The sequence below is a fragment of the Panulirus ornatus genome, chromosome 10, assembly GCF_036320965.1.
Source record: "Panulirus ornatus isolate Po-2019 chromosome 10, ASM3632096v1, whole genome shotgun sequence".
NCBI classification, from domain to species: Eukaryota; Metazoa; Arthropoda; class Malacostraca; order Decapoda; family Palinuridae; genus Panulirus; species Panulirus ornatus.
Genome location: NC_092233.1, coordinates 25,808,737 through 25,831,098, shown reverse-complemented (window position 1 = coordinate 25,831,098; position 22,362 = coordinate 25,808,737). Strand labels below are relative to the sequence as shown.

General features: G+C 39.8%; 1 protein-coding gene across 2 annotated transcripts in view; it reads left to right on the top strand.

Moving 5' to 3' along the window:
- The first annotated feature begins 526 nt into the window (after positions 1–526).
- LOC139750829 (uncharacterized) overlaps positions 527–22,362 on the top strand; it is a 210,227-nt gene continuing 188,391 nt past the window's right edge. The window contains exons 1-2 of one of the 2 annotated variants that reach the window (XM_071665603.1): positions 527–663; positions 21,380–21,434. Coding sequence is in view for 1 of the 2 variants with exons in the window: in XM_071665602.1 (XP_071521703.1) it covers positions 1,195–1,284; positions 21,380–21,434 (145 nt within the window). In the remaining variant the exon portion in view is untranslated. Of the gene's footprint in view, positions 664–1,046; positions 1,285–21,379; positions 21,435–22,362 lie in introns of those variants that run through there. The other variant, XM_071665602.1, reaches the window with a different exon arrangement.

Genomic DNA, 22,362 nt, shown 5'->3' with positions numbered 1-22,362 from the left:
TTTCCTCTGATTGGCTGTGATTTTTTTGTTTTATGTGAAAAAAGTTTCTATCAACTCATTTGAATAGAAATGAGGTAATGTAGATGGCATACACAATGTTGTTCTGTTATATTTCCGTTAACTTCGGCTTATATTGGGGTTTGTGTCTCCAAGTGGTTTGGGTGTGGTGAGGAGTGATTGAATTACACTGATTACCGAAACGATTCATTCCAAGTTCAAGGCTGGCCGAGGGACCTACATTAATGAATAATTTGTAACTGTGTCCACTTCATTAATGTATGTAATCCCATATGTCCTCTTATAGCCAGATCCAAATACCGCGACTGTTTGTGTGTATGCTATTGGACTGAAAAGTAGTCAAAAGCTAAATGGACAATTCAGCCTTAATGTGCTCCGCGCAGCAAAACAAAGAGTAAAAAAGAAATTGATAATATATTTTGTAACAACTGTCCCTTGCTAAAATTAACATTTTTATTGCGTTTTGTCATTTTTCTACTTAAGTAAATGAGAACTAATGCTGAAATTCTTCCTTAATGCCCTTAGAACCTCAACAGTGGCTACGCACACCACTGGATCAGTCTGCCGTTGGCGATGGAGTTACCAGCATTTGCAACGTAAAATTGTGTATCTGACGGAACTTCCAGGTTACGCTTGCTTTCCGAGGTAACGTCTCACGTGGAGTAGAGAGCAACGAGGGAAAGTGTGTGTGCTGCTGAAGTTGGCGTACAGAGTGCAATATATATATATACACAGAATGAAATCGGTAGCGCATATCTAAGTCGAAACTGAAATAGTTATTCACCTATAGAAATACAATTGTTACTTCAGCTTTCGTAGTTTTACTTCGTATTTTCAGTTTTGATATATTCCACTTAAGATAGCTTATTCTTTAATAAGAATGCCATGTAAGTGCTGAAAGGAGCTACATATGATTATTCCGATGTATGTTAACAAAATGATAGCTTATTCTTTAATAAGAATGCCATGTAAGTGCTGAAAGGAACTACATATGATTACTCTGATACATGTTTACAAAATGACAGCTTATTCTTTAATAAGAATGCCATGTAAGTGCTGAAAGGAGCTACATAGGATTATTCTGATACGTTTACAAATTTTTCTAACCTCCATACCGGTTGTGTAAGCGACCTCAACAATCCTGCAAACACGGTTCACAAAAGACTCCCTCGCAAAATGAAGAGAAATAAAGTCAGTAAGGTCGGTCGCAAACAGAGTAAAAAAAAGGTTGAAGGAACATCACGTAAAAGAAAGGCATCCAGAAAGGTGAGAGAGGTGAATGACAAATTATGGATAGAAATTTGGTAGTTACTTGATTTAGCTATGTATCGTAATCAAAGAGTACTTGATGTTTTAGGTGCTGTGTGTACCTCGTTTTGATTACAGTTTTATATTATCTTTATATTCATATTCTCTTTCGATTGAATGATATTAGTAAGAATAAAGTACCTAATAGGGTATGCCCGTCCTCTGTCCCCCAACGAAGCACGAAACTTTGGCATTGGGAGAGCTCTACTATTATCCCTGCAAAGTTTCTGAATTAACTTTCCCTGATATGGGTCCTACTTTCCTGGTTGAGATGCTTCGTGTTGTGCTGAATGTATGGTAGAGGGTATCTTTACTGGGATGGAGTCCTACATCCCACCTTACTCCATATCCTTTTGTCACCAATCATGGTTTGATCACTCGTGCTCTGATATCTCTTTCAGTAGGAACCATGCGTACCAAGCCTTGAAATTCTTCCCTTCCTCAGAAACCCACTCTGCTTTCATTTTTGCCCAGATTCACTGTAAAGATATTCTTTGCAAAGTCAAGTACACCATAAAAAGAAAGTGCGCTGACTTGACATCTACTGAAAAAGCTTTTTGGTCCTTAACCCAAAACGTCCTTCTCTCTCCCAGCTTGATCAGTCTGATGCAAACTCTCCAACTGATAAAGCCATTCATATTGGTATCTTATTTTCCTCTAATTCAACTTTGCATGATTTTTCACCTAATCTGCCCCCATCTTCCATGTGTATTCTCCTCACACAAGGTATTCTAAGTACTCACCAAGTTCCGGGTGGAAATGATGTATGGCACAGTTGGCATATCTGTGATTTTCTTTATGGTAGAATTACTATTCCAGACATCCACTCGGGAACTGGGGTTTTGGGTGAGGAAAATCACAAAAAGTAATTATTTGAGTTAGAGGGGAATGTCAGAATTGTTCAAAATGCATCAAAAACAATATCAACCAAACCAGTCCCAACGAATCAAACCTAAAATTTGTTGGATGTCCTGAAGACTAACAATACCTTTTTTATGTGGCTTTCCCCAGTTCCTCGTCTCATGGTTTTTTTTTGTGAAACTTTTGTCATAGCCTTTAGCATCTCCAAAGCCGTCGACAGGATGTGGCATAATAAGATTCTACACTTCCTTCCTTTGGTCTGTCTGTTCTCTGTTCTCTAATGCATAATTTTCTCTCTGGCTGTTCCATTGGAGTGATCATCATTGGAGTGAATTCCCTTTCCCATCCACTCAGTAGTGGTGTCCCTCAGGTTGTCTTCTTACCTACTCTGCATTTATGTAGTAAATGATTTCTCTTTTACTTCTTACACATTTATATTTTGTGTTGATTTCTAGTTAAAGTTTTCAACTTTACCTTTCCTTCCTTCCTTTAACTAATTTTCTTTTTGTACTGATCATATTTCTTTTCTCAGTCTGAACCTGTATAACATCTCAGATTGGGGAAGATGAAATATTAGTGGTAAAACACGAGCTCTTACCATATCTCCATCTAAGAGTCATTTGTTTTCCACTATTCAGTTTCAAAGCACAACAATTCAACCATGTAATAACAAAACAAGATGAGCTTATTATCCATATCCTCCATTCTACCGAGGAAACCTCTCACAATTAAGATCACAGGTTGTGCTTCAACAAAGTTGGGAATGTTGGTTAGGTGCCATAAGTATACTTCTTGTGAGGAGCTTTTTTCATATTTACAGGGATTTTATTCACTCAGGTATGGAATGCTGCACACATATCTATGGTGGCTCATCAACAACCTATTACTTAAAGTAGAATCTTATGTCTTTCCTCTCTTTAATTTGCCTGTTTTCACTTGTCAAACCTTCCCTCTCCTTGTGCTGCAATGTTGCTGTTCTCTTCACTCAACAGATATTATTTTGGCCCGTATTTTTTTTTCTTGAGCTGTAAACGTGAATTCTCACCACTTTTGGTTGTTGCTTTCCACAGTTTCATTGCAAAGACCTTCTCTCAAGGATTAACTCTTATGATACCACCTTCCCTGGAACAGCTAAATTGTGGAATTCTCTTCCTTCTTTTATCTTTCTCTCATCATATAACTTTTCTTCCTTTAAGAGTCTGGTCTACAAACACCTGTAGAGCCCTGATTCATTTTCTTCAAATTTCATTATTCTTTTCAACTACCAATGAATGTTAACATACAGATGACAGATTAAGTGGCTCTTCGTGTCACCACCCAGTCTTCTCTCAAGCACTCATTTTGTGTGGTCCCAGCTGATGTTAAGGGATGTTAGGTACGACTTTCAAAGGTTCTGTTAACTGTTTTTTTTTACTGGTGCTTAACATATAATTGCATTGATTGATGAACGTCACATCTTGGTTATTGTTCATTTACAGTTAGAATGTGTGGATAATGAGTGGAGTCAATATATGAACACTATATGAAGTACATAGCACTAGGACATGTTTTAGTAATGACAGAAGTCCAATTTAGGTACTCATCACTATTATCCTTGGATTTTGAGAGATTTTTTTCTGCGATACTGGTGGTATTGTTGAGGGAATAAGATGAAATTTGCAGAGCATGATTTAGAGCACTATATTTTAGTGAAAAAATTAATATTTACAATAATAGTGGGCTACATACATCAGGGAAAATTTGGGATTAACAAAATTCTGTCTAATAACACTCATAAAAATTGAACAACCAATTAAAACTTCCTTGAGCTCAACCTAGTAACTAGATATGTATTTAACATATACCAATAATGAATTGGTCCAGTTCTGTTGACATTTGATGGCATATGTGCAGTGCTTCTTCATGAATGTGAATGGTAATTTTTCCTTGAATCTAGGACTGATATAATAGGATTGGAGAAATTTTCATTAGCTCTGATTATTTATTACAAGTATGATACCTGTGTTTACATGGATGCCAAAGATTTTGGCCCCAACTAATAGTTCATCCCCGAGTATTTTCATACACCGTGGCCCCAGCTGATAGTTTGTGCTGGAACATATACTGAACTAAAGTTCCTGGACCTCTGTTGTGTAACAGCTTTCCTGACCATGATGCATTCACGCATTGACGTTATGTAAATGATATGTAATTTCATTTGTTATTCATACTTTGATTCCACATATTATCCAAATGTTCTGACTAAGTAATCAATATCTAAGACATGATTTTGGTTAATTAATGTAACTGTAGGTTAAGGACCAGTAAAGAGTAAATAGAAACTAGGTTAATCTTGTATAACCTTTCTTAACAGCTCAAAATTTTAGTATGAATTGACCAATTTTCATGTGATCAGCTGGGGACCATGTGGAATAAGTGCCTTTAGGAAGATTGGATGATGGTGTGAAGAGCCACTTAGCCTGTCCTCTGTATGTTGACATTTATTGACAGCTGGGAAAATGCTCAGTCAAAGGTGTATTTGGTAGATTTTGACAAGAGTATTGAAAAATAAAGGAAATTAATCAGGGATCTGTGGTTGTTTGAAGACTTCAAGAAAGGTTACATGAAGAGGGGAAACAAAAGAGAGAAGAAAATTCCACAGCTTAGCTGTTTGAGGGAAGCAAGAGTTATCATGATAACCAATCCTTGAGTGACAGGGTCTTCACACAGAATCTGTGGGAAGTAGCAACCAAGTGTTTCAAGAGTCCAAGCCTTAGGGTTGGTGATGCATGCCAGTAGCTCATTAGAACAGTGGCCAAAGTAATACCTGTAGAATAGAGAGAACAGAAACATGAGGTTGTATGGAAAGAGAAGGTTGAGAAGTGATACCTGGTGAATTGATGTGATGGAAGACTAAAGATACCGCTTTAATTGATAGAGATGTGAAGGATGAGCCATCTTAGATATATGAGCAGTGTCCCATACCGAGTGAACAAAACCATTGTAGATGTGAAATGCCTGCTCAAAAGTATATGGACCTCTGTGGTACAGTGTTAGTGTTCCTGGCTGTGATGCATTCATGGACTGCCTAGGGTTGAGCACATAGGATGAGGCAGTTGGTCTAGACTCGGCCCAGCAGTTCAACCACCCATAGGAGTTGGTTGATGAATTAGGTACCTTTCTCAGTGTTCAGTGTTGTAGATGGAAATGGTGAAGAGCTTGCTGATATGTGTGCTGAAAAAGGACTGGTGATTGGGAGTACCTGGTTTAAAAAGAGAGATGTATAGAAGTATACGTATGTGAGTAGGAGAGATGGCCAGAGAGTGTTATTGGATTACATGTTAATTGATAGGCATGTAAAAGAGACACTTGGATGTTAAGGTGCTGAGAGGGGCAGCTGGAGGGATGTCTCATCACTATCTTCAGGAAGTGAAGGTGAAGATTTGTAGAGGTTTTCAGAAAAGAAGAGAGAATGTTGGGGAGAAGAGAGTGGTGAGAGTAAATGAGCTTGGAAAGGAGATTTGTTTGGTGAAGTACCAGGAGAGATTGAGTGCAGAATGGCAAAAGGTGAGAGCAAATGACGTAAGGGGAGTGGGGGAGGAATGGGATGTATTTAGGGAAGCAGTGATGGCTTGCGCAAAATTGCATGTGGCATGAGAAAAGTGGGAGATGGGCAGATTAGAAAGGGTAGTGAGTGGTGGGATGAAGTAGGATTGTTAGTGAAAGAGAAGAGAGGCATTTGGATGATTTTTGCAGGGAAGCAGTGCCAATGAATGGGAGATGTATGTAAGAAAGTGGCAGAAGGTCAAGAGAATAGTGCAAATAGTGAAAAAGAGGGCAAATGAGAGTTGGAGCGAGAGAGTATCATTAAATTTTAGGGGGAGTAAAATGATGTTTTGGAAGGAGTTAAATAAAGTGCATAAAACAAGAGAACAAATGGGAACAAGTGGTGATGAGGTGGGGAGATGGAGTGAGTATGTTGAGGGTTTGTTGAATGTGTTTGATGATAGAGTGGCAGATATAGGGTGATTTGGTCAAGGTGGTATTCGAAGTGAGAGGGTTAGGGGGAATGGTTTGGTAAACAGAGAAGAGGTAGTGAAAGTTTTATGGAAGATGATAGAGTGGCAGATATAGGGTGATTTGGTCAAGGTGGTATTCGAAGTGAGAGGGTTAGGGAGAATGGTTTGGTAAACAGAGAAGAGGTAGTGAAAGTTTTATGGAAGATGAAAGCCGGCATGGCGGCGGGTTTGGATGTTATCGCAGTGGAATTTATTAAAAAGGGGGGGGTGACTGTGTTGTTGATTGGTTGATAAGGATGTTTGATTTTGATCTATGCATGGATCATGATAGTGCCTGAGAATTGGCAGAATGCTTACATAGTGCCATTGTACAAAGGAGAAGGGGGTAAAGGTGAGTGCTCAAATTACAGAGGCATAAGTTTGTTGAGTATTCCTGGGAATTATATGCTATTGATTGAGAGGGTAAAGGCATGTGCAGAGCATCAGACTGGAAAAGAGCAGTGTGGTTTCAGAAGTGGTAGAGGATGTGTGGATCAGATGTTTGCTTTGAAAAATGTGTGAGAAAAACATAGAAAAACAGATAGATTTGTATGTAGCATTTATGGATCTGGAGAAGGCCTATGATAGGGTTGATAGAGATGCTTTGTGGAAGGTTTTATGAGTATATGGTGTGGGAGGTAAGTTGCTAGAAGCGATGAATTTTTTTTTTAGCAAGGATGTAAGGCATGTGTACGAGAAGAAAGAGAGGAAAGTGATTGGTTTCAAATGAATGTCAGTTTGTCCCAGGGGTGTGTGATGTCTCTGTGGTTGTTTAATTTGTTTATGGATGGGGTGGTTAGGGAGATGAATGCAAGAGTTTTAGAGGGAGGAGCAAGTATGCTGTGTGTTAAGGACGAGAGGGCTTGGGAAGTGAGTCGTTGTTCGCTGATGATACAGTGCTGGTGGCTGATTTGGGTGTGAAACTGCAGAGGTTGATTGAGTTTGGTAAAGTGTGTGAAAGAAGAAAGTTGAGAGTAAATGTAAATAAGAGCAAGGTTATTAAGTTCAGTAGGGTTGAGGGACAAGTTAATTCGGAAGTAAGTTTGAATGGAGAAAAACTGGAGAAAATGAAGTGTTTTAGATATATGAGAGTGGCCTTAGTAATGGATGGAACCATGGAAACGTAAGCGAGTCACAGGGTGGGGGAGGGGTTAAAGGTTCTGGTAGTGTTGAAGAATGCGTGGAGGGCGAGAATGTTATCTCGGAGAGCAAAAATGGGTATGCTTGAAGGAATAGTGGTTTCAACAATATTATTTGATTGCGAGGCATGGGCCATAGATGGGGTTGTGCGGAGGAGGGTGGATGTGTTGGAAATGAAATGTTAGAGGACAGTATGTGATGTAAGGTAGTTTGATTAAGTAATGAAAGGGTAAGAGAGATGTATGGTAATAAAATGGGTGTGGCTGAGAGAGCAGAAAAGGATGTGTTGAAATGGTTTGGACACATGGAGAGAATGAGTGAGAAAAAATTGATAAAGAGGATATATGTGTCAGAGGTGGAAGGACAAAGGAGAGGCAGGAGACCAAATTGGAGGTGGAAGGATGGAATGAAAAATATTTTAAGTGATTGGGGCCTGAACATACAGGAATGTGAAAGGCATGTAAGGACTAGAGTGAATCAAAACAATGTGGTATACCAGGGTTGATGTGCTGTCAATGGATTGAACCAGGGCATGTGAAGTATCTGGGGTAAACCATGGAAAGGTCTGTGGGGCCTGGATGTGGAAAGGGATCTGTGGTTTTGGTGCATTACACATGACAGCTAGAGACTGAGTGTGAATGAATGTGGCCCTTTTTTGTCTTTTTTTGGCGCTACCTCGCTGATGTGGGGGGAATGCTAATTTATGCGTGGCAGGGTGGCAATGTGCAAGGCGTTCAAGCAACATAGACATAATGCACCGAAAATTTTAGCTACAGGTAATGGAGGTGGATTTAATAAGTCATTATTAGAAGAACTCGAGTGGGCTGGCAGAAAGGTTGAACCATAAAATCCTCCAGTGTCTTCGCACTAACAATAATTTTGACCATGATGAATGAGATGAATACCTGTCTGATGTCCAATGTTCATTAAACTCAGCATATCGTACGTCAGTTGGAGACACCCTTCCACGCCTTACATGGTTTTGATAAAATGTTGCCGTATGACATAATAGCGTCCCCTACTTCATGTCCAGTGGTCCAGAAATCAATTGTTGCAGAAAAATATCGCACGACTCACTTGGTTTATCAAAGGATCCAGGAAAATCTAGGTGAAGCCACTACAACTTTCACGGATCAGGCTAATAAATCCGCAAAACCATCAAAGGTGGCTCCTGATTCTTGGTAATGGTGCAGGAATTTAACTCTAGAAGTGAGGTTCCTAAACTTGACCCAAAATTTTCTGGTCCCAATAGAGTCTTCACTCATTTAAATTGACATAAGTTTAGGGTTCAAAATCTAAATACAGGGGACATTCGTGAAGAACATGAGGACCACTTGAAAATTTTACAGTACTCCTCACCCCCCAGACAATGTCTACCAACCACCTTCTACCACTGTTCAGTCTGTCCCAACACACCAGAACCAACTAATCTCACATCACCGCCACAGACACATCAATATTCATTGATGCTTCGGCTTTAAGAAGTTGCATAGTTTATCATTTTTGCAGGTTCTTCCTTCTCATGTCCTTATGGTGTCTTCCTATTTATGAGACCATGGCAGTACCAGGCACCCTTCTCACGACTCCCTGTGAGGTCCACCTTGTTGGGGACACAATCTCAGTTAAGTTGGGCCTGAAGGGTCTACCCTACACTTACGATGATTTAGTGAAACTAAGGGAGACCGTACCTCGCTTGTGGTCTACCCTACTGAAGTTTTACACTAGTGCAATGATCAGAAATTCTAGTGTTGCTCCTCCTCCAACTTTGTTAAAACAGTGGACCTGGAAACTGAATAGTACCTGTGTGATTCTGAATGACATAATACAAGACGCTGAATCTCCAGTAAATGCTAATGCCAGGATGAACACAAAAAAGCAGAGAAGCAAAAGAGGTCTACTTAATTTTGTAGGGTCCCTCCAATCATATTTGTTTGGTACTGTTACTCAAGAAGAATTTAATTCAGTCAGGAATCAGATTAAATCCTTACAATTTCAACATCTCTTAGCAACAGGTATATTAAGGCTGAAGCTAAGATCTTGAAACAATATTCCAAGTATTTGAATGACAGTGACAACTGTTGATAACCTGACACAACGGGTAGAACTACAGTCAAAGTCTGTTAATACCATATATGCTATAGTGACTATTTCCACATATGTTGATAGTTTACATATCCAAATCACTTATTATGAACATTATTTCACTGGCTTATTGGAAGATGTTAATAATCTGGTAAACCAAGTTGTTACACCATCATTTTTTCCCTTCTTGGAACTCACACGTTTTATTAACCAAGCAATGACACAATTTGGTTGCACCCCAGCTCTATCTCTGCATCACATGGCCTGATATTACTCCTTACTAATGGTTGATGTGGTTCTTGAAGCAGTCATTATCCACATACCATTCCCTGACTCCAATACTTACAGCATTGTAAACGTGATACCATTCCCTTTTAATTATACAAAAGTGTTGGAAAAGACTCATCCTTGCTAATAACATAAACTTTCTCTTATATGATATTAATTCCTCCTTGATTGCACATCCCTCCATAGATGATTTTGCATTGTGCCATGAACCATTGCTTGACAACTTGATTCCCCCCCCCATACCATATCATGTTTTTTTCATAATTTACAAACAAATTCACGTGAGTACCAACTACTTTTTGGGCATCAACAAAATGTTCTTAATTCTTGTTCCTTTAAGGAAACTGTTGTTAATGAACCTTGGATTGAAAGTATGGACTGTTATCACATACTGTTTTTCCCAGACCCACAAAATGTTCTTATCTAGTGCCCACTTAAACATCCCAAATCTTATTTGTTTGTGGGACACATTCACTTAGGACAACAATGTACTCTTATCAGCTCCAGTTTCAAATTGTATGGCACTCATGATCATTACTTGGGACAAATTGATAGAACTATCCCGACTATAGAACAAATCCCCCAAAACATCAACTTATCAATCATTGATGGAGTAAAGATACAACGCCTTCATTCTAAGGTTCAGGACAATTTAGATTCTGGAATTTCAATTATTTTATTGTCCATTGCACTCATATTGTTATTCATAGTATTTATCTTATTGTCGTCTATGACATAGAGTGTCTAATATAGAGTTCCCTACACCCACATTGGATATTCAGAAAGTAGTTGCAGCAGCACTTCCTTATTCAAGGAAAACTTTGACTCCAGAATGATATGTATTCAATAAGTTGTTAGAATTTTTAATTTTTGTCTTTATTTGTATACTGATTTTTTGTACCATACATAAGACAAGGGAACAAAATGGGAACATCAGTGAAGGGGGCTAATGGGGAGGGGATAACAAGTAGTGGTGATGTAAGAAGGAGATGGAGTGAGTATTTTGAGAGTTTGTTGAATATGTTTGATGATAGAGTGGCAGATTTAGGGTGTTTTGGTCGAGGTGTGCAAAGTGAGAGGGTTAGGGAGAATGATTTGGTAAACAGAGAAGAGGTAGTAAAAGCTTTGCGGAAGATGAAAGCCGGCAAGGCAGCGGATTTGGATGGTATTGCAGTGGAATTTATTGAAAAAGGGGGTGACTGTATTGTTGACTGGTTGGTAAGGCTATTTAATGTATGTGTGACTCATCGTGAGGAGCCTGAGGTTTTGCGGAATGCTTGCATAGTGCCATTGTACAAAGGCAAAGGGGATAAAAGTGAGTGCTCAAATTACAGAGGTATAAGTTTGTTGAGTATTCCTGGTAAATTATATGGGAGAGTATTGATTGAGAGGGTGAAAGCATGTACAGAGCATCAGATTGGGGAAGAGCAGTGTGGTTTCAGAAGTGGTAGAGGATGTGTGGATCAGGTGTTTGCTTTGAAGAATGTTCGTGAGAAATACTTAGAAAAGCAAATGGATTAGTATATAGCATTTATGGATCTGGAGAAGACATATGATAGAGTTGATAGAGATGCTCTGTGGAAGGTATTAAGAATATATGTTGTGGGAGGCAAGTTGTTAGAAGCAGTGAAAAGTTTTTATCGAGGATGTAAGGCATTTGTACGAGTAGGAAGAGAGGAAAGTGATTGGTTCTCAGTGAATGTAGGTTTGCGGCAGGGGTGTGTGATATCCCCATGGTTGTTTAATTTGTTTATGGATGGGGCTGTTAGGGAGGTGAATGCAAGAGTTTTGGAAAGAGGGACAAGTATGCAGTCTGTTATGGATGAGAGAGCTTGGGAAGTGAGTCAGTTGTTGTTCACTGATGATACAGCGCTGGTAGCTGATTTGGGTGAGAAACTGCAGAAGCTGGTGATTGAGTTTGGTAAAGTGTGTGAAAGAAGAAAGTTAAGAGTAAATGTGAATAAGAGCAAGGCTATTAGGTACAGTAGGGTTAAGGGACAAGTCAACTGGGAGGTAAGTGTGAATGGAGAAAATCTGGAAGAAGTGAAGTGTTTTAGATATGTAGGAGTGGTTTTAGCAGCGGCTGGAACCATGGAAGCGGAAGTGAGTCCTAGGGTGTGGGAGGAGGCAAAAGTTCTAGGAGCGTTGAAAAATGTGTGGAAGGCGAGAACATTATCTCGGAAAGCAAAAATGGGTATGTTTGAAGGAATAGTGGTTCCAACAATGTTATATGGTTGCGAGGTGTGGGCTGTAGATAGAGTTGTGCAGAGGAGGGTGGATGTGCTGGAAATGAGGTATTTGAGGACAATATGTAGTGTGAGGTGGTTTGATCGAGTAATTAATGAAAGGGTAAGAGAGATATGTGGTAATAAAAAGAGTGTGGTTGAGAGAGCAGAAGCGGGTGTTTTGAAATGGTTTGGTCACATGGAGAGAATGAGTGAGGAAAGATTGACCAAGAGGATATATGTGTCAGAGGTTGAGGGAAGGAGGAGAAGTGGGAGACCAAATTGGAGGTGGAAAGATGGAGTGAAAAAGATTTTGAGTGATCAGGGCCTGTACATACAGGAGGGTGAAAGGCGTGCAAGGAATAGAGTAAATTGGAATGATGTGGTATACTGGGGTTGACGTGCTGTCAATGGATTGAACCAGGGCATGTGAAGAATTGGGGGTAAACCATGGAAAGTTTTGTGGTGCCTGGATGGGTAAAGGGAGCTGTGGTTTTGATGCATTATACATGACAGGTAGAGACTGAGTGTGAACGAATGTGGCCTTTGTTGTCTTTTCCTAGCGCTACCTTGCCACATGTGGTGGGGGGGGGGGAGTTGTCATTTCATGTGTGGCGGGGTGGCAACGGAAATAAAAAAGGGCAGACAGTGTGAATTATGTTCTGTGTATATATTTACGTGTCTTTGTGTGTACATATATGTATACGTTGAGATGTATAGGTATGTATATGTGTGTGTGTTGATGTTTATGTATATACATGTGTATGTGGGTGGGTTGGGCCATTCTTTCGTCTGTTTCCTTGCGCTACCTCGCTAACGCGGGAGACAGCGACAAAGTATAATAGATAATAAATGATATCTATATATATCATTTTGCTTTCCTTACATATGTGAATTTATGACTAATAATTGTACAGTGTGTTATCCCTCTTCTCAAGCATACTAGATGATATATGAATAACTCTTGTAATTAACTATAATGTGCTTCTTTTTTTTTTCACTCATATATTCAGTATAATTTTATGTATAACCATAACTTATAATGGCTCGCAGGAACTTGAGCCAGGTTGTGGCCAAGCAAAATGTGAGACTCATTCACACATCATTAGTTTTTCATTAGCTAATTGTTATTATCATTTTACTGTGAATTACGTATAGTTAGATGCATGTTCCCATGGGCTCAATGTTCCCATAGCCACTATTAATCAGGATGTTTGAACACGTAAGACCTGATCTGTTGTTTGAAAATGTTGTTGAATGGGTGTTGACAGACTCCAATATTACCCCTGCCAGTGTTACCTGAGGGAATACACTGGCCAACCTTGTCACACCGTTCACTAGATTGTGTCGTAAGACTATAACCCAGAGTACTACAGATGTACGTACATATTTTTCTAATAAATCTATAAACACCGTCTAATCTTCATTGAGTACCACAAACAAAGAAGACCCGATCTCCTACCTATCAACTCAGCCTTACATATGTATGTCTGTATATATATATATTTGTGTATACGTTGAAATGTATATCATTTATGTTGTTATTATTATATTCTGTTATACTTTACCGCCATCTCCCACGTTAGCAAGGTAGTGCAAGGAAACAGACGAAGAATGGCCCAACCCATACACATACGCATGTATGTACATAAACGCCTACTTACACACGTATACATACAAATACATTTCAACGTATATGTGCATATACATACACAGACATATACTTGTATACATGTGTACATATCCATATTTGCTGCATTCATCCATTCCCATCACCACCCTGCCACACACAAAAATAGCACCCTCCCCCCCAAGGGGTATACCGGTATACCACATTGTCCTAATTCACTCTATTCCTTGCACGCCTTTCACCCTCCTGTACCTTCAGGCCCCGATCGCTCAAAACCTTTTTCACTCACCAACTTCTGCAGTTTCTCACTTGAATCAGCCACCAGCACTGTATCATCATCAAACAACAACTGACTAACTTCCCAAGCCCTGTCATCCATAACAGCCTGCATACTTGCCCCTCTCTCCAAAACTCTTGCATTTATCTCCCTAACAACCCCATCCATAAACAAATTAAACAACCATGGAGACATCATGCGCCCTTGCTGCAAACCAACATTCACTGTGAACCAATCACTTTCCTCTCTTCTTACTCGCACACATGCCTTACATCCTTGATAAAAACTTCCACTGCTTCTAGCAACTTATCTTCCACACCATATACTCTTATTACCTTCTACAGAGCATCTCTATCAACTCTATCATATTCCTTCTCCAGATCCATAAATGCTACATACAAGTCCATCTGTTTTTCTAGATATTTCTCACATACGTTCTTCAAAGCAAACACCTGATCCACACATTTTCTACCACTTCTGAAACCACACTGTTCTTCCCCAATCTAATGCTATGTACATGCATTTACCTTCACAGTCAATACCCTCCCATATAATTTCCCGGGAATACTCAACAAACTTGTACTCTGTAATTTGAACACTCACCTTTATCCCCTTTGCCTTTGTACAATGGCACTCTGCATGCCAATCCTCAGGAACTTCACCATGAACCATACATACATTGAATATCCTTACCAGCCAGTCAACAACACAGTCACCCCCTTTTTTAATAAATTCCACTGTAATAACATCCAATTCCGCTGCTTTGCCAGCTCTCATCTTCTGCAAAGCTTTCACTACCTCTTCTCTGTTTACCAAACCATTCACCCTGACACTCTCACTTTGCACTTCACCTCAACCAAAACACCCTATATTTGCCACTCTATCATCAACATATTCAACAAACCATCAAAATACTCACTCCATCTCCTCACTTTACCACTGCTTGTTATTACCTCCCCATTAGCCCCCTTCACTGATGTTCCCATTTGTTCTCTTGCCTTATGCACTTTATTTACGTCCTTTCAAAAAAAATTTTTATTCTCCCTAAAATTTAATGATACTCTCTCACTCCAGCTCTCATTTGCCCTCTTTTTCACCTCTTGCACCTTTCTCTTGACCTTCTGTGTCTTTCTTTTATACATCTCCTAGTCATTTGCACTACTTCCTTGAAAAAAATCATCCAAACGCCTCTCTCTTCTCTTTCACTAACAATCCTGCTTCTTCATCCCACCATTCACTACCCTTTCTATTCTGCCCACCTCCCACCTTTCTCATGCCACAAGCATCTTTTGTGCAAGCTATCACTGCTTCCTTAAATACATCCCATTCCTCCCTCACTCACCTTATGTCATTTGCTCCCACCTTTTTTTCATTCTGCACTCAATTTCTCCTGGTACTTCCTTATTCATTCCCGTCACCACCCCGCCACACATGAAATGACAACCCCCTCCCCTTGCATGTGCGCGAGGTAGCGCTAGGAAAAGACAACAAAGGCCACATTTGTTCACACTCAGTCTCTAGCTGTCATGTATAATGCACTGAAACCACAGCACCCTTTCCACATCCAGGCCCAACAAAACTTTCCATGGTTTACCCCCGATCCTTCACATGCCCTGGTTCAATCCATTGACAGCACGTCGACCCCGGTATACCACATTGTTCCAATTCACTCTATTTTATGCATGCCTTTCACCCTCCTGCATGTTCAGGCCCCGATCACTCAGAACCTTTTTCACTCCATCTTTCCACCTCCAATTTGGTCTCCCACTTCTCCTCATTCCCTCCACCTCTGACACATATATCCTCTTGGTCAATCTTTCCTCACTCATTCTCTCCATGTGACCAAACCATTTCAAAACACCCTCTTCTGCTCTCTTAACCACGCTCTTTTTATAACCACACATCTCTCTTACCCTATTATTACTTACTCAGTCAAACCATTTCACACCACATACTGTCCTCAAACATCTCATTTCCAGCACATCCACCCTCCTCCGCACAACTCTATCCATAGCCCATGCCTCGCAACCATATAACATTGTTGGAACCACTATTCCTTCAAACATACCCATTTTTGCTTTCTGAGATAATGTTCTCGACTTCCACACATTCTTCAACGCTCCCAGAACTTTCACCCCCTCCCCCACCCTATGATTCACTTCTGCTTCCATGGGTCCATCCACTGCAAAATCCACTCCCAGATATCTAAAACACTTCACTTCCTCCAGTTTTTCTCCATTCAAACTTACCTCCCAATTGACTTGACCCTCAACCCTACTGTACCTAACAACCTTGCTCTTATTCACATTTGCTCTCAGCTTTCTTCTTTCACACACTTTACCAAACTCAGTCACCAGCTTCTGTAGTTTCTCACACGAATCAGCCACCACCAGCGTTGTATCGTCAGCGAACAACAACTGACTCACTTCCTAAGCTCTTTCATCCACAGCAGACTGCATACTTGCCCCTCTTTCCAAAACTCTTGCATTTACCTCCCTAACAACCCCATCCATAAACAAATTAAACAACCATGGAGACATCACACACCCCTGCCGCAAACCTACATTCACTGAGAACCAATCACTTTCCTTTCTTCCTACACGTACACATGCCTTACATCATCGATAAAAACTTTTCTTCTAACAACTTGCCTCCCACACCATGTATTCTTGATACCTTCCACAGAGCATCTCTATCAACTCTTCTCATATGCCTTCTCCAGATCCATAAATGCCACATACAAATCCATTGCTTTTCTAAGTATTTCTCACATACATTCTTCAAAGCAAACACCTGATCCACACATCCTCTACCACTTCTGAAACCACACTGCTCTTCCCCAGTCTGATGCTCTGTACATGCCTTCACCCTCTCAATCAATACCCTCCCATATAATTTCCCAGGAATACTGAACAAACTTATACCTCAGTAATTTGAGCTCTCACCTTCATCCCCTTTGCCTCCGTACAATGGCACTATGCACGCATTCCGCCAATCCTCAGGTACCTCACCATGAGACATACATATACTAAATAACCTTACCATATATATATTATTACACTTTGTCGATGTCTCCCGCATTAACGAGGTAGCGCAAGGAAACAGACGAAAGAATGGCCCAACCCACCCACATACACATGTATATATACACACATGTCCACACATGCACATATGCATACCTATACATTTCAAGGTATACATATATATATATATGCATACACAGACATATACATATATACGCATGTACATAATTCATACTTGCTGCCTTCACATATATATCTATATATGGAGTGATATAAGAGATGAAAGCAAAAGGGAGAAGAGGTGAAGAGATTGAGTGTGATGGTGAGATATGGTGGCTAGTAGTAAGCCTGTTTGTAGATGACACTGTGTTGTTTGCTGATAGTGAAGAAGAGTTGCAGAAGGTTGTGTGTTTAATGATGTGTATGAGTGGAGATTGAAGGCAAGTGTATGTAAAAGTAAAGTAATGGTGTTTGAAAGGAAACAGAGTGAAAGACTGGAAGAAGTGAGAGAATTTAAGTGTCTAGAAGCTGTCTTGGGTAAGTGTGATGATATGGAAGGAGAGAGCAGTACAGGGTAGAAGAGTCATTGGGTTCCTTAGTAGAATGATGAAGGGTAGAGGTGTAGGTATGGAACTGAAGAGAGGATTAAGGGACAGCATAGTCTTCCTAACCTGACCTGTGCAGCCAAAACATGGACATGGAATGAGAACCTAGGCTGTGGAACTGAGCTATTTGAGAGGAGCATATGGTGAGCCTAGAGGGAATGAAGAAAGAAATGAAAAGGTGTATGAGAAATGTGAGATGGCAGGGAATGCAAAGGGATTGAATTGTGGAATGGTAGAATAGGTGAAACATTATACTTTGAGGTGGTTTGGGCATGTGGAAAGAATGCAAGACTGGGAGTTGACAAGGAGAATGTATGATAGTACAATTAAAGGGGTTAGTGTGATTAGAAGACCACCTTTGACATAGGCAAATAGGGTGGAGGAATACTGGAAGGAGAGAAATAGTGGAAGAATGCATGGAATGGTGTATGCGAGGGAGGCATGTATGGATAGAATAAATGGAGACTCTTGCTGTGGCCACCGTGTGATGAGAGTTCCTGGAGGGAATGAGAATCAGAGATATAGATAGATTTCCTGGGGCTAGAATGGTAGAATGGGTGAAACATTATACTTTGAGGTGGTTTGGGCATGTGGGAAGAATGCAAGACTGGGAGTTGACAAGGAGAGTGTATGATAGTACAATTAAAGGGGATAGTGTGACTAGAAGACCACCTTTGACATAGGCAAATAGGATGGAGGAATACTGGAAGGAGAGAAATAGTGGAAAAATGCATGGAGTGGTGTATGCGAGGGAGGCATGTATGGATAGAATAAATGGAGACTCTTGCTGTGGCTACCATGTGATGAGAGTTCCTGGAGGGATTGTGAATCAGAGATATAGATAGATTTCCTGGGGCTACCTTGCTAATGCAGGAAATGGCTGAAAAAAACACTGATGATTGGGAATACCTGGTTTAATGAGAGAGATACACATAAGAATATGTATGTGAGTATGAGAGATGTTCATAGGACAATATTAGTTTACATATTCATTGATAGGTGTGTGAAAGAGAGAATTTTAGATGTAAATGTGCTAAGAGGGGCAGCTAGTGGGATGTCTGATCACTGTCTTGTGGAGGGGAAGGGGAAGATTTGTAGAGATTTCCCTGAAAAAGGAGATGTATTTGAGAGAAGAGAGTTGTGAGAGTAAGTGAGCTTGGAAAGGAGACTTGTGCAAAGAAATACCAGGAGAGATTGAGTGTAAAATGGCAAAATATGAGAGCAAATGAATTGAGGGGAGTGGGTGAGGAATGAGATGTATTTAGGAAAGCAGTGATGGCAAGCAAAAAGTGGGAGGTGGGCAGGTAAGAAAGAGTAATGAGTAGTGGGATGAAGAAGTAAAGTTGCTAGTGAAAGAGAAAAGAGAGGCGTTTGTGTGGTACTTACAAGGAAGGACTGCAAATGACTGGGAGATGTATAAGAAGTGGCATGAGGTCAAGAGGAAGGCGCAGAGGTTGAAAAAGAGGGCAATTGAGAGTTAGGGTGAGAGTATCATTAAACTTTAGGAAGAATAAAAAAAATGTTTTGGAAGGAGGCAAATGAGATGCAAAAGACAAGTGAACAAAAGGGAACCTTGGTGAAGGGGGGAACTGAAAACTGGTAGTGATAGAGTGAGTATTTTGAAGAACTGTTGAATGTGTTTGATGACAGAGTGACTGATATAGAATATTTTGGTTGGGGTGGTATGCGAAGGGAGAGTTGGGTAGAGTGGTTTGGTGAAGATAGGAGTTGGTGAAAGCCTTGTGGAAGATGAAACCTGGCAAGGGAGCAGGAGTGGATGGTATTGCAGTTCAGTTTATCAAGAAAGGGGATGACTGTGCTGTTGCTTGGTTGGTAAGGATATCCAGTGTATGCATGGATCATGGTGAAGTGCCTTAGGATTGGCAGAATACTTGTTTGGTGCCATTGTACAAAGGCAAAGGGAATAAAGGAGAGTGTTCAAACTACTGAGACATAAATTTGTTTTGTATACCTGGTAAATTGTGTGGAAGGGTATTAATTGAGAGGGAGAAGGAACGTACGGAGCACCAGATTATGAAGGAGCAGTGTGGTTTCAGAACTGGTAGTAGATGAGTGGGTCAGGTGTTTGCTTTGAAGAATGTATGTGAGAAATACTTAGAAAAACAAATGGACTGTATGCAGCATTCATGGATCTCACGAAGGCATATGCTATAAGCAGTGAGAAGTTTTTATCAAGGGTGTATGAGTAGGAAAAGAGGAGACTGGTTGGTTTTCAGTGAAGTTTGGTCCATGGCAGGGGTATGTGATGTCACCATGGTTGTTTAGATTGTTTATGGATGAGGTGGTTAGTGAGGTAAATGCAAGAGTTTTGGAGAGGTGCAAGTATGCCGTCTGTTGGGGATGAGGGCCTGGAAGGTGAATCAGATGTTGTTTGCCAATGATACAACACTGGAGGCTGATTTGAGTGAGAAACTGCAGAAATTTGTGACTGAGTTTAGAATAGTGTGTGAAATGAAAAAGTTGAGAGTAAATATGAATAAGAGCAGGTTATTATAGGTTCAACAGGAAGTGGCAAATCAGTTGGGATGTAAGTTTGAAAGGAGAAAAATTAGAGGATGTGGAGTGTTTTAGAGATCCTTGAGTGGACTTGGTAGCGAATAGAATCATGGAAGCGGAAGTAAGTCATAGGTTGAGGGAGGCGGCGAAGGCTCTGGGGGTGATGAACAATTTGTGGAAATAGAGAATGTTATATCAGAGAGCAAGAATGGGTATGTTTGAAGGAATAGTAGTTCCATCAATATTATATGTTTGCGAGGCATGGGCTATAGGTAGGATTGTATGGCGAGGGATGGATGTGTTGGAAATGAAATGTTTTAGGACAGTGTGTGGTGTGAGGAGGTTTGACCCAGAAAGTCATGAAAGGGGTAAGAGACATGTGTGGTAATAAAAGTGTGGTTGAGAGAAAAAAAGAGATTGTATTGAAATGGTTTGAATATATGGAGAGAATGAATGAGGAAAGGTTGATGAAGAGGTGGACGGAAAAAGGAGAAATAGGAAACCAGATTGGAGGTGGAAGGATGGAGTGAAAAAGATTTTGAGTGATTGGTCCCTAAACACGTAGGAAGGTGAAAGTTGTGCAAGGAATTGAGTGAATTGGAACGATGTGATTTACCAGGGTTGATGTGCTGTCAGTGAACTGAACCAGGGCATGTGAAATGTCTAGGGTAAACTGTGGAAAGGTCTTTGGGGACTGGATGTGGATAGGGAGCTGTGGTTTCAGTGCATTACACATGACAGTTAAAACCGAGTGTAAACAACTGTGATCTTTTTGTATGTTTTACTGGTGCTACTTTGCTGATGCAAGGGTTAGGAGCTACTGATTGAAATGGAACCAAAACATAATGAACACTTGTAATTCTATTCCAATATTTCCACAAGGAATCAGGATGAGAATCAGGTAGGGAGTTTGTTAGCTCACAGTTATCTGATTAGGAATAGTCTAATACTTGTTTACAGCTAAGATTCTTGAAATACTCGGGTATCTGTATCTGAGAAATATTCGCTTTAGAGGTTTGTATATAGAAGGTTTAACCATATTTAGTCAATTAGGGCAACACAAGTTCTTTGCATAGATTCTGTCAATAGGTTATAGATAAAAAGTGTATCTTTTGTGTTAGAATATTTTGAAAATGCCACATTCTTCCCATGTTAGTTCATAGCTGTAGATAAGTACTACGTTACATATGTACATGTCATTCATTATAGTTTAGTTAATGAGACAAATCAAGGTCATATGTTATATAGTGAAATTGTTAAGGTACTTTAAGTTTTTTCTTTTTATAAGAAATTTATTTTAGTTATCCAGAATGTAGTGTTCATTGATTCTTATTGAGACATGATCATCATGTTTTCTTTCTTTCACAGAGACACAAAATTAAGAAAAAATTGAAAACACAGAAGTCAGTAAAAGAAAGCCACAGTAAGTAGCATTGACTTTTTGATGGAATTTTATTGCCTAACAGAGATAGAAAGGATTTTTGCAGGATGATGAGCTAGAGAGATGCATTATCCAGATCTTCATATGATATACATTGATTAATTTTCAATACATGTCATCATTTCAGTCTTGCATTGATGTCAGGGTGAGGGGAGTTGGTGTACTTACCTACAAAAAACTCAGGGGCATAATTCTTGACCAGTTGCAGTGCTTCCAATGCAAAGGTTTTCCAGCTATACATAAGGCTGTAGTTTCTTTTATATTTTCATCATACAGATGCTCGTTTTCTTGCTTAGATTTCAAGATGTATCATGTGGAATCTTTCTTAACCATTTTTGTTTACAACCACATTTGTACTTTCAAGTGATTTATGACTTAGCATCAATGGACTAAGGTTGGGTATGTTTACAACTATGATTACTTGCTGGTCATGATTATGGTCATAGTTACAAAAATCCTGCTGTGTATTTTATAATGATTTCTTTCACAATAAGCATGATAATTTTATGATTATATTCTTATGAACAAAGAGAAACAGGAACCTCATCCATATATAGTATCAGCTTTTTTATGAAATAAGCATTCTATGAGGAACTGTGTCCTTGCTAATGCTTCATAAAGACTTGTGGCCAGTGGCAGGTAATACTGTACATTATGAATAGTTGGAGCCCCTTGTAGATCGTATAGCATTCCACCAAATCATCTTGAATTTCTTAGATTTTTTTGGCACCTAATTATTTTGCTTCACAAATGTACACTACCTCCCGAATATATCAGTGCATACTCTATTGTGAACATTTTGAGACCAGCGACAGTAGGTATCGGGATGTGCCAGTTGTTCCAGATGCATGTTGGCTGTCCCATAATCCTGGTGAGTTGTCATTGTTGATGTATGGACATACATTTTGTC